We start from the raw sequence: 12,810 nt of genomic DNA, 5'->3' as shown, positions 1-12,810 counted from the left end.
TGGTGTCCCATATGGTCCCCCAAGCCAGGAGCAGTTTCTGAGCACATAGTCAGGAGTAAGCCCTGAGCGTCACCGGGTGTGGCCCCCCCCAAAAAAAAATTTGGACCTGCTCTTGGCAGTGCCCAGGAACAGGAACCACCTGGTGCTACGCTCACATTCATTCTGTGGTTCTTAGTGATGGGGATCTGGTCAGAGGCTCTTTTTTAGGCGTCTTACTATTTCCCTGAGCTACAGCTTGCCTCTTTTCCTCTGCAGCTGCCACGCCACCAGCAGTTCCAGTCAGCACAGGTCCCCAGCAACATGACTCAGGTGTGTGAGGCGCATTTCTAGTGGATATGGGTTTATCGGTCCAAAACCTATTGTACGTGAGGGAAAATGGGGGTTTTGATGAAAAAGGAGGGAGCTAGTCCTTTCTTGAAAGGGTGTAGTAGTTACATGGGGGCACTGTCTTGATCCAACTTGTAGCCCACAGGGCAAGGCTAGGCCAGTGCTCAAATGAAACTAGTGTGAGGAATAGTAGGGGACTGGTGATGTCAAGTTTGGTTTGGTTCAGTTCTATACTCTGCTCTCTTCATGGGCTGCTCCTGGCTCTGTGCTTGGGGACCCCTCACTTCCATTGGGAGTTGGGGGATCATGTTCCATGCTGAGCATCTAAATGGCCACTCTCACTCAGCCCATGGGAGCATCTCTAACTCCTGAGGTCTGGTTTGAGGGCTCCCCTCTCAGCATCAGCAGGATGGAGGCTGTGTGAACCAGAGAACAGGCATTTGGATTAGGCACGCCTTGGTGTGGCCTCTGAATGTTTAGGGTTCCTGCAGGAGGTAAACATAAAGACTATTCCCTTTATGTCTGCTGCTGCCTTTTGATTATGCTCACTTGAAAATGGAGGGTTTGGGGCCCGGAGAGATAGCACAGCGGTGTTTGCCTTGCAAGCAGCCAATCCAGGACCAAAGGTGGTTGGTTCGAATCCCGGTGTCCCATATGGTCCCCCGTGCCTGCCAGGAGCTATTTCTGAGCAGACAGCCAGGAGTAACCCCTGAGCACCGCCGGGTGTGGCCCAAAAGCCTAAAAAAAAAAAAAAAATGGAGGGTTTGGGGCTGGACTGGTAGGAATAGCAGGTGATAGGTCAGCCTTGCAGTGGGCCAGCGTGGCATGGATTGCTAGTACCCCATATAGTCCTCCAGAGTGAGCCTTGAGCATTGCTGGGTGTGCCTACCCTCAAATGGAGGTGTCTGTGATTCATTAATTAGGGTAATTCTGAGAGATGACACTATAATGGAGTAGACATTTCCCACATATGTTACTAATATGAAGCCAAAGCCTTGAAGATATTTTCTTCATTGGAGTTTTAACAGGAACTTTCTGTTTTGCTTTGGGGCCACACCAGCAGTGCCAGGAATTGATCCTACAGCTCCAGCACACATAACATTGCTCTGACCCTATGTCTGCCCTCTCTAGACCTGGAACTATTTTCCTTTTGCTTTTTTATTTGTTTGTTTTGGGGCCATACCTAGATGTATTCAGAGATACGTGGATCACTCTTGGCAGTTCTCAGAGGGCCATGTGTTGCCAGGAGCTAAACTTTGGCCTCTTGCATGTAAATCAAGCATTGTGGGGGCCAGAGTGTAGAAGGTGCTTACCTTGACGTGGTCTGACCCAGGTTGATCCCTGGTACCTCATATGATCGGTTCCACTAGTCCCACCAGGAGAGATGCCCAAGTGCAAAGCTAGGAGTAAACTCTGAGCATCACTGGGTGTTGCCCTAAAACAGATATCAACAGCATACCCCATGCACTGCCACCCATTGAGTTCTCTCGAGCTCACAGGTGGTGGAACTTACGTATGTTTTGTTTTTGTTTGTGTGTGTGTGGGGAGAATGGATAACCTACTTTCTTTTTACAGAAGCAAATAAAGATTATGGATAAAACTTTGTTTTTGTTGTTGTTTTTGTCGCTCCTGGCTCGGGGGACCATATGGGATGCCGGGATTCAAACCACCGTCCTTCTGCAAGCAAGGCAAACGACCTATTTCCATGCTATCCCTCCGGCCCCAGATAAAACTGTTTTAAGTAAAACTATTTTATTGAAGGGCCAGAGCAATAGCACAATGGAATGCTGTTTGCCTTGCACATGACTGACCCAAGACAAATGGTGGTTCAAATCCCAGCATCCCATATGGTCCCCAAGCCTGACTGGAGTGATTCCTGAGTGTAGAGCCAGGAGTAACCCCCTGAGCGCTGCCAGGTGTGACCCCAAAACCAAAATAATATAATAATAATAATAATAACAATATTTTACAGAGAATGTGGGATTCTCCAGAGAAAAAGAAGAAAAACAAAGTTTTGCCTTAAATAAGGACACAGATGGGCTAGAGAGAGAGAGAACTAAAGTTAAGGCGCACAGAGCTAGGAGGAAGCCCTGAGTACACTTAGGTGGGCCCCAAAAGCAAAACCCAAAAGATACAATCTAACATTAAAAAATGCCCTAAAGCATAGAGGCTGTGGAGTTGCTCAGTGGTAGAGCACTTGCTTTAGTCTGTGTCATAAAGAAAAATAAACCAGAGCAAACTCACCCCAACGGGAATAGCACAGCAGCTGAGAGGCATGTGTTGGAGCTTTCAGCATCCACTTCCAGGTCAGAGCCCCACCTGCATTTGTGCTGTCTTGCGTTCCTGCTGTCCCTGAGCCAAGTGTTTAAGAGCAGCACAGATAGGGTACATCCTTTTGAGCACCTCAGCTGGAAAGGGGTGGGAGCATCAGTGAGCTCGTGAACACAACCACTCGCATGTGCCTCGCTGTAAGTTCTCCTTGGGGAAGTACTTGCTGAAACATCACAGTTACTAGAGTGCCAGTGAACACAACAGCCTCATGTGTGGCCCCAAGCAAACATCCAGCCCAGTGGAACCCCATCTTCACAACAATGGAGGGGACACTTCGAGCAGTGCTCGGGGGCCCCTATGTGGTGCCTGGTATCTGACCGGCTCGGTGTATGCAAGGCAAGTGCCTTCTTCTGTCTTGGCAAATTTTTGTCTTTCAAAATCCCCAGTGAATCTTTGAAAGGCCTGTTGGCTCTTATTTTGGGTGGACTTGGGACAATGTGGGGTGCTGGGGTCTGCCAAGTGCAAGGCCAGAACAATAGTACAGCACTCTGGCCCTACTTCCCCCCCACTTTTGTTTTTGGACCATATCTACCAGTGCTCAGGGGTGTGGTCCTGGCTGTACATTCAGAAATTACACTCTTGGCAGGCTCACAGACTCAGACCGCATGGGATTCTAGAGATTAAACCCAGATCAGCCGCTTCACCCTACCCACTGTGCTATTGCTCCGGCCCCTTCTGATCTTTTTATGTTGACTTTAACTGTTGGAAACAAGTGTGTATATTAAATAGGTCTCAAGTAAATATTTTGTAAAATCAGTCTTGTCCAAGCAGAAGGAGAAAATTTTTGTTTGTTTTTTAATTTTTGGTCACATAAGCATTACTCTAGGTATGTAGTCAGGAATCACTCCTGATAGACTAGGGGACCATATGGGGTGTAGGGGATTGAACCTGGGTCAATGGCATGGAAGGCAAGTGCTTTATCTGATGTACTATCACTTTGGCCCAAAGGAAAACTTTTAAAATCACTACCAGACTCATCTCCAAAAGGGAGATGTGGTTCTCTGAAAAGCCCTTCCTACTTGTGTCCGCTTCTAAGCAGCTCTCCATGTTCTAGGGAAAGACACACAGACAGGATTGCTGCTCTTTGACGACCTCCCTCCGGCCAGCAGTGCTGACTCAGGTACAGTCTTCAGGCTCTCCCAGGTGTGTGTCATTGTGTCATCCTGGGATTGTAGTTGTCTCAATCTTTTTCCCTTTCCCCCATTTTCAATACACAGATGTTTTAGGTGTTGGACTGTCTTAAGTTTTGAATCCATGGCATCAGGTAAGGCAGAAAAATCCACTAGTTGCTAGCTCTGAGAAACTGCATAAAAATGTTGAGCAGTTTTCTCTGGTTTGTTAGAATGTCTGTTTTACCAGCTGAGATAAGACCGAACTCTTGGAGGCAGGTTTTCATTCTGTAGAAATGCTAGAGCTTTAAAATGAAAGAGGCTCACCCATTATTGACTGCAGTGTGAGCTGCTCCTGGACTGTCGCCAAGGATTTGAGCCAGTTTCCAGGGCCTGCCTAGCTGTCCTGTGGGCTGAATCTGAACCACAATCCTCCTCTGGGCTGTGGCTCACCTGCTGCTCTGCTGTGTTACAGGATCAGAAGGACCTTTGCTTTTTGAAGATCTCCCACCAGCCAGCAGTGGCAAGTCAGGTGAGTGAGTGGAGGTAAGAAGCCAAGGACTGATGAGACTCACCATACTAGTATTAGAGCTTTTCACAGGGCTTTAGGACAGTGGGTCAGAATATGACATCAAGTTGAGAGGTTCTTTTGTCTTGGGCGCTCAGGGTTACTCCTACTCTGCACTCAGAAATCACTCCTGGCAGGTTTAGGGGACCATATGGGATGCCGGTGATTGAACCTGGGTCCGTCCCAGGTCAGCTGTGTGAAAGGCAAATGCCCTACTGCTGTGCTATCACACCAGCCCCTAGTTTATTGACACTGAATAAGCAACACTAAGTAAAGTGGGAATAGATAAATTCTACTTTACTTCTCAGTGACTAGTCTTTATTTCTCATGGTTTAGTCTGTGTCTGACTTTAAGAATGAAGAGATTGGGAGGATGACTACAGATCAATAGCACAGCAGGGAAGATGTTTGCCTTGCTTGCAGCCAGCTTAGGTTAGATCCCCAGTATTCAATGTGGTCCCTCCAGCTACCAGGAGTGACCCTAAGCACTGCTGGGTGGGGCCCCCTCCAAAAAATGAATGAAGAGATGGGGCAAGAGCCATAGTACAAGGGAGAGCCATTTGCCTTGTACAATTCCCTGCATCCCATATGATTCCCCCGAGCCCACTAGGAGTAATTTCTGAGTTTGAAGAGTCAGGAGTTCCCTGGGCATTGCAGGCTATGGCCCCAAAACGCTCGTTGCCCCTCAAAAATGAAGCGATTAGAGGCTGGGTTATGTTAGTGTGTCTCTGGTGATTTATGGTTCTTTTCTACCCCCTCCCACTTCAGGACTTGCACCTAGTGTGCTCCAGACTCTGCCAGGGTGGCCCTTCCTACTTGCAGAGTCTATTATTCTATTTACCTCTTTACATTCATGACAGATTAAATTTATCCAGAATTGTCTCTTTGTGATACGTTTGATTTTACTCCACTGTCCTGACCCCATTAATACAGATGAAAATAGATCTTCTGTTTCATACCACTTACATTAAAAATTAAAAAGAACTTTTGTCAACCTTGAGCTGGGCAACACCGTGGTCAGAGCAGGGGCAGCTGGGCAGTGGGAGCGCAGACTGAAAATGCAGACCACCGGGACACTGCTCGATACTCCGGCTCTGAATCGCTATTGTACCAGGGGTCTAATTAGGCTCATTTCTGCCTCCTTCCTGAACAGGCTCGAGATCCCATCTAAACAGTTTCTTACAGCAGTTCCCCACTCCAGCTGACCAGATGGAGTTCCAGACCAGCGTGGTCTCCTGGGACAATGACACAGCAGCCAAATTTTTTGGTGCTGGCATCGGAACCGGGTTTGGCAGCTTAATCATTGGTTATGCCAGGAACCCATCTCTCAAGCAGCAGGTCTTCTATGCCATCCTGGGCTTTGCCCTGTCTGAGGCTATGGGGCTCTTCTGTTTGATGGTCACCTTCCTCATTCTCTTTGCCATGTGAGGCTCTGTGGGGGTCACCTACTCATCCCTGCTGCTTTGACTCCAGGCCACACCTAGTGCTGGAGTGTGCTGAGCTTTACCATCAAACATAATGTTTCTCTGAAGAAAAAAAAAAAAAGAACTTTTGTCTTTCAAAAACCAAAATTTGAATGACAATGATTTTTTAAAATTTTTTATTGTGACACCATAATTTGCCAATTGTTAATAATACAGTAATTTCAGGCAGGCATTAAATGTTCCAACACCGGGGCTGGAGAGATAGTATAGTGGCAGGGTGTTTGCCTTAAATGCAGAAGGACAGTGGTTTGAATCCCAGCGTTCCATAAGGTTCCCTGAGCCTGCCAGGGGTAATTTCTGAGCGTGTAGCCAGGAGTAACCCTTGAGTGCTGCCAAGTGTGACCCAAAAACTGAAAGAAAAAATAAATGTCCCAACACCAATCCTATCCGTGTGATTTTCTCTTCATGGTCTCCCCAATTTCCCATCCACCACTATAGTCAGTCTTCATGCAGACAAAAATTTACTTCACATTGTTGTTACAACAAAAAGGCAAATAGAACTAGAAATGATTGCTATATCACTTCTTTTTTAATATATAAAATCTTTACGCACCGTGATTACAAGCATGATTGTAATTGGGTTTCAGTCATAAACAGAACACCTCCCTTCACCAGTTCAACATTCCCACCACCAATGACCCCCCCCCCTTCTTTTTCTTTTCTTTTGACCCCCTTCCCTTAATGAGTGAAAGAAGTAGAATGCCTATCTCAAATACAGGCATGGATTGGGAAGAAGGGATGAATAACAATGATTTGGTGGCCGTGCAACCCACTTAAAGGAATTTTCTTAAAATTCAAGACCTTGGGGCTAGGATGGTGGCGCTAGAGTTAAGCTTGCCTTGCAAGCGCTAGCATAGGATGGACTGCGGTTCGATCCCCCAGCGTCCCATATGGCCCCTCCAAGACAGGAGTGATTTCTGAGCGCATAGCCAGGAGTAACCCCTGAGCGTCAAATGGGTGTGGCCCAAAAAATTCAAGACCTTAATTTCCTTTATAGAAAATCCTTTTTGAGGGGCCCGGAGAGATAGCACAGAAGCATTTGCCTTGCAAGCAGCCAATCCAGGACCAAAGGTGGTTGGTTCGAATTCTGGTGTCCCATATGGTCCCCCGTGCCTGCCAGGAGCTATTTCTGAGCAGACAGCCAGGAGTAACCCCTGAGCACTGCCGGGTGTGGCCCAAAAAAAGAAAAATCCTTTTTGAATCTCATGACTATTTATTGGTTTGATTGACTTTTGTCTGTTTCTATGTAGACTACCTGTTCTGTGTTATCATTTCTTCTATTACCAGTGGAGTGGAAGGGAAGACTAGGCAGTCTCCTGGATTGGTGGAAAGGCAGATCCTTACTAGAGCCCCAAATGCAAGCCAGAGGGAAGGACTACAGACTGGCCTTTCCTTGGACTTTATATTGTTGTGATTGGGGAGGGCTGGAGCCATAGCACAGTAGGTAGGGCGTTTGCTTTGCTGGAGGATGACCCAGGTTTAATCCCAGCATTCTATATATCCCTTGAGCCTGACAGAAGTAATACCTGAACACTGCTGGGTATGGCTGAAAACCCCTCCCCCCCAAAAAAGAAAGATTGTTGTGGATTTGGTTTGTTGGGGGCAGTTTGGACCACACCCTGCAGAGCTCAGGGGTTACTCCTGGCTTTGAGCTCAGAGATTGCCCCTGGCAGGCTCGGGGACCATATGGGATGCTGGGGATCTAACGTGGGTCCATTCTGGGTTGGCAGCATGCAAGGCAAATGCCCTACTGCTAGGTCTCAGGGGAGCATAGCAGTGGTCCTCAAACTATGGCCCGAGGGCCACATATTGTATTTGTATCTGTTTTGTTTCTTCATTGCAAAATAAGATACATGCAGTGTGCATAAGAATTTGTTCATAAGTTTTGTTTTTACTATAGTCAGACCCTCCAATGGTCTGAGGGACAGTGAACTGGCCCCCTGTTTAAAAAGTTTGAGGACCCCTGATAGAGAATGGGGCCTGCCTTGTCTAAGGTAGGCCTTTCCCACAGCCCTGTGTACTCTGCTCTCAGGCCTTTCTTTTTACTGGCCCAGGGCATTTGGTCCCTTTGCTTTAAGTATATGGTACATAGTGTTATGGGGATTTCCCTACTTAGAAATCCCACCTTTTGGGGGGCCAGAGAGATAGCATGGAGGTAATGTGTTTGCTTTGCATGCAGAAGGACGGTGGTTCAAATCCCGGCATCCCATATGGTCCCCTGAGCCTGCCAGGAGCAATTTCAAAGTGTAGAGCCAGGGAGTAACCCCTGAGCACTGCTGGGTGTGACCCAAAAAAAATAAAAAGAAAAAAAAAAAGAAGTCCCACCTTTTATGAGTAGGTTCCTCCTTTTATTTCTTTTGTTTGTCCTTGCAGTTAAAATGTAATTGCAGGGGCTGGAGAGATAGCATGGAGGTAAAGCATTTGCCTTACATGCAGAAGGACGGTGGTTCCTCAATCCCAGCATCCCATATGGTCCCCTGTGCCTGCCAGGGGCAATTTCTGAACGTAGAGCCAGGAGTAACCCCTGAGTGCTGCTGGGTGTGACCCAAAAACCAAAAAAAAAAAAAAAAAAAAGATGTAATTGCATAAATAATGGTTGCTTTTTTCAGTGCCGAGAATATGTAGCCATTCTAACAGGACCTATGATTTATTTAGGTACTGTATACTGGGCATTTTTCCTGAAAACTGCTTTATGTGCCTATTCCCATCTCCCTCTCCCTCTTCACACACACACACATACACACCACCCCTGTTCCCCACCTCTGGTGGTGTCCTCTACACACACACACACACGCGCGCGCACACACACACACCACCCCTGTACCCCCCTCTGGTGGTGTCCTCTATACACACACACACACACACACACACCACCCCTGTTCCCCCCTCTGGTGGTGTCTTCTATACACGCACACACACACACACACCACCCCTGTTCCCCCCTCTGGTGGTGTCCTCTATACACACACACACACACACACACACACACACACACACACACACACACCACCCCTACTCCTCCCTCTGGTGGTGTCCTCTACACACACACACACACACACACACACACACACTACTCCCCCCCCCACACACACACTACTCCCCCCCACACACACACACTACTCCCGCCCTCTGGTGGTGTTCAGGGCTGACTGATAGAATCTGGGGGAATCCAGTCTGGGTCAGCAGCATTCGAGGCTAGTGTGCTAAATCCCAGAGTTGTCATTATACACAAACACACACACACACACACAATCTGGGGGAATCCAGTCTGGGTCAGCAGCATTCGAGGCTAGTGTGCTAAATCCCAGAGTTGTCATTACTTTCAAACAATCCTCTGAGATGAAAGTCTTCTCTGTCCCCCAGGTTGTGGATGAAACAAGCTGGAAGGTCATATGGACTCCTCTTCTGTGTGGCAGAAGTAGGCTTTGAGGCTAGACCCCAGACACATGCACATGGCAGGCTCAGCTCCAGCTTGCTGTCCATTTATCTCCCTACACTTCCATGTGCACATGTTAACAGGCCTTCCTGCCTCTCAGGACATACATACAGCAGTCCGAAAGCTGAGCCGAACTTCTGTAAAGTCTTGTTTTGCTTTGCTTGTTTCTTTTGAACTTTGTTTAGGATGTGTCATTTGAAAACTTAATAAGGGACTATGGGTTTGTAAAATCTGGGTTTGTAAAGCCTGGCTTTGCTTCGCTACAAAATGTACTGGTGCCTCCCCCCTTTTTTAATTGGTGCCACACTCAGTTGTGCTCCGGGCTTATACCTGGCTCAACACTCATGGATCTCTTTGGAAAGATTTGGGGGACCATACAAGGTGCCGGGATCAAACCCTGGGTCAACTGAGTGCAAGGTAAGTGCCCTATCTGTTATCTGAAGGCCCCTGCAAAGCGCCTTTTTTTTTTTTTTTAAAGAACCTCCTTCAGGGGGCATTCATGTTGCGTGCAGCCAACCTTGCTTCTCACGTGGTCCCCTGAGTAGTACAGGGTATGACCCAAAAACAAAAAAAGGAGAAGACAAAGCCTCATTTAGAAGCCTCTGGAGCACGTCGAAACAGGCTTGACCTGAGCCATGGTCTCTGGCTTGGGTGCCTTGCCCATCCCTGCCTTCACCATAGACCTGCCCTTCCTGCCTCTGCCAGTCCTCACTCAGCACAACCTTTCATCTCTGAGGGTCAGGTCAGTCTGCTTTACCTCTCTGACAATCTTCATTGTGTTTCTATTCGGCTCTTTATTTTCCAGGTACTCCTGACACTTCATCTCAAGTGGAAAAGAATGAAGGGAAAGGAACAAAGAGAAAAACCTCTGAAGAAGAGAAGAATGGCAGTGAAGAGCTTGTGGAAAAGAAAGTTTGTAAAGGTTTTCAGACAGTTTGAAAACAAATGTTTTAGACTTTATATTTTAAAACAACCCAAAGCACCAACAAGCTCAGCTTTCTGATTCTAACATTTCCTCTTTATGTCTATTTTTAAGCAGTAGGTAGGTTTCCTCCTGCAAATTTTTGTTTTGTGTTTTGGGCCACACCCGGTAATGCTCAGGGGTTACTCCTGGCTATGCGCTCAGAAGTCACTCCTGGCTTGGGGGACCATATGGGACGCCAGGGGATCAAATCTCGGTCCGTCCTAGGCTAGCGCTGGCAAAGCAGACACCTTACTCTAGCCTCACCACGCTGGCCCCAGCAATTTGTTTTGTTTTGCTTTTGGGCCACACCCGGCGGTGCTTAGGGGTTACTCCTGGCTGTCAGCTCAGAAATAACTCGGGATTCGAACCAACCACCTTTGGTCCTGGATTGGCTGCTTGCAAGGCAAACGCCGCTGTGCTATCTCTCCGGGCCCCAGAAATTTTTTTAGTGTTTATTTTTGTGTCCTTTTTTAGTTAATGCCTCATACACATCCTCTGACCCTGCCTTAGCTGCGCTTCTGCAGAATTAGGGTACTGGCAGTCTGGCCTCGTGCTCTGTGGCCATCACTTTGATCCCTCCAGCTCCTTATCTATTCACAGTCTGTTGGTTAGCGCTTGGAATTCCCACTGAGCTCAGGTGGCTTTCTGAGAGAGATTGGAAAAAACATTGAAAATTTGCTATTAGTGTTGTAATTTGTCAGTGAGTATATGTAAAATACCATTAAAAGAGAGTGCTGTGGGCCACAATGTTTCATAGCTGGCTGGCACTGCCTAGCAGTGCTTGTGTCAGCCATTGGGCCTCCCACCCATGCAGGGAACGTGGCTTGCAGCTGAGCTCCTACCAATCTTGACATCTTAGTTTCAGGCTGCACTCCTGAGCCCGATTACAGCTCTGTGCTGAGGGAATCATGTTGTGCCAGGGATCGAAACTGGGCCTACTCTGCAAAGCATGTGTTCAGAGCCCCTGTCCACCGTGCACCAGAGACGGCTTGTTTGATCTATTGCCTTTAACTTCTGCTGTCAGAAGTGAATTTAAACAGACCTAGCCATTCAAAACAGAGGTTTCTGTGTTCACACTGATCCCCTTTATTCTTAGGTCATTTCGGATAAACTCTAGAACTTGTATTTCTCTAAAGGAGGAATTTTTCTGTCTTTATTAAATTATTGACAAACTTAGATTTGTACCTCTATCCTGCCCTGATTCAAATCCCTCTTCTGTGAGGTGCTAGCACATTCCATGCTCTAGAGCAGTTAACTACTAACTGGCTGTCGCCTATCCACTGTGGACCTTTAGATGCCTTCCCAGCCTAGCCAGCCCATCAGCGTCTGCTATTCTCTCAGATGTTCCTCACAGTGTTTGGGGTGAAGTGGGGAATGCCTAGCTGAGTCTTGCCCCCTCCAGGCATGGCGAGTGAAGTCGCTGTTTGCTCTTTCTCAGCCTCTTCAGAGATCCTTCGGCTGAAGGGCTACGTGGCAGAACGCAAGGGTGAGCGGGAGGAGATGCAGGATGCTCATGTCATTCTCAACGACATCACCGAAGAGTGTAGCCCCCCGTCATCCCTTATGTGAGTGTCTGCATGATCTGGAGGAGCTGCTTGGTTTTCACAACAGTTGCTTTTGGTTGCGGCTGATTTCAAACGCTCCTCTCTTTTCTTTTTCTTTTCTTTCTTTTTTTTTTTTTTTTTTTTTTTTTGGTCAAAGTGCATGTGGAGGGTGTCTGCTGCTGGCATCTAGGGAAAGGTTGCTACACTCTTGACAACAGTCAGCTTTGATGCTAAGTATCTTCCAGCCCCAGTGTTGACTTGGCCTCAGCCTAAAAGCTGGCCCCTATGCTGTCGGCCTTGGCTATGTTTTCTTCACTGGAAGGTGAGGAGCTGCTGGCATCTTTTCTGTTTTTTTCTTCATAGTGGTGCTCTGGACTGGGCAAGCTCCTGGGAATTTTTAGTCTACTTGTGTGGGCTTGGGAGGAGTGCTGGGAGCTTTCAGGACTCCAGTCTAGTGAACTCAGGTCCTTGTAGTGCTGCAGATTGAACTCCAGGCCTCCTTTATGCTGGGAATTTTTCATAAAACCCCCATTTTCAGCCAAACCATTTTCAGCCAAAAATGGAGGGGAAGAGCCAGAGTGATAGGACAGCAGTGATAGGACTTGCCTTGCATGTGCCAGCCTGGGTTTGATTCCCAGCTTTCCCCCTGAGTATTGGTTCCCTGTGTACTGCAGGGTGTGGCCCTAAAACAAGCAAACAAAAAAAGGTGGGGGTGAAATCATTATAGTAGTGAGTGGTGATCAAAGAACTGATCGAGTTGGGGGGCCAGAGCAGTGGCACAAGCTGTAAGGTGTCTGCCTTGCAACGAGCTAGCCTAGGATGGACCGTGGTTCAATCCCCTGGCATCCCATATGATCCCCCAAGCCAGGAGCGATTTCTGAGAAAACAGCCAGGAGTAACCCCTGAGTGTCACCAGGTCTGGCCCAAAAACGAAACAAAAAGAAAGAACTGATCGAGTTGGGAGCCGGGAAAAAAAAATGGGCAAAAATGGCATAAGGTGAAGAAACATTGTGAAAATGTTCTTAAATTTGACGAACTAAAATGAAGT

At 47.5% G+C, this 12,810-nt stretch overlaps 1 protein-coding gene and 1 pseudogene across 4 annotated transcripts in view; both read left to right on the top strand.

Annotated features, from left to right (window-relative positions):
- The window catches only part of ILKAP (ILK associated serine/threonine phosphatase), a 32,324-nt gene that overhangs the window by 6,808 nt on the left and 12,706 nt on the right, over positions 1–12,810 (top strand). The window contains exons 1-5 of one of the 4 annotated variants that reach the window (XM_049782577.1): positions 3,713–3,778; positions 3,876–3,922; positions 4,243–4,299; positions 10,060–10,176; positions 11,657–11,783. In XM_049782577.1, the coding sequence (XP_049638534.1) occupies positions 3,913–3,922; positions 4,243–4,299; positions 10,060–10,176; positions 11,657–11,783 (311 nt within the window). In that variant the 5' untranslated portion in view covers positions 3,713–3,778; positions 3,876–3,912. Of the gene's footprint in view, positions 1–3,712; positions 3,779–3,875; positions 3,923–4,242; positions 4,300–9,751; positions 10,177–11,620; positions 11,784–12,810 lie in introns of those variants that run through there. The other 3 variants (XM_049782578.1, XM_049782580.1, XM_049782579.1) reach the window with 3 other exon arrangements.
- LOC126020975 (ATP synthase F(0) complex subunit C1, mitochondrial-like) lies at positions 4,934–5,882 on the top strand (annotated as a pseudogene).

The sequence above is a fragment of the Suncus etruscus genome, chromosome 10 (genome assembly GCF_024139225.1).
Source record: "Suncus etruscus isolate mSunEtr1 chromosome 10, mSunEtr1.pri.cur, whole genome shotgun sequence".
NCBI lineage: Eukaryota > Metazoa > Chordata > Mammalia > Eulipotyphla > Soricidae > Suncus > Suncus etruscus.
Note: the sequence above shows the minus strand (reverse complement) of the source record. Positions and strands in the feature narration are given on the sequence as shown.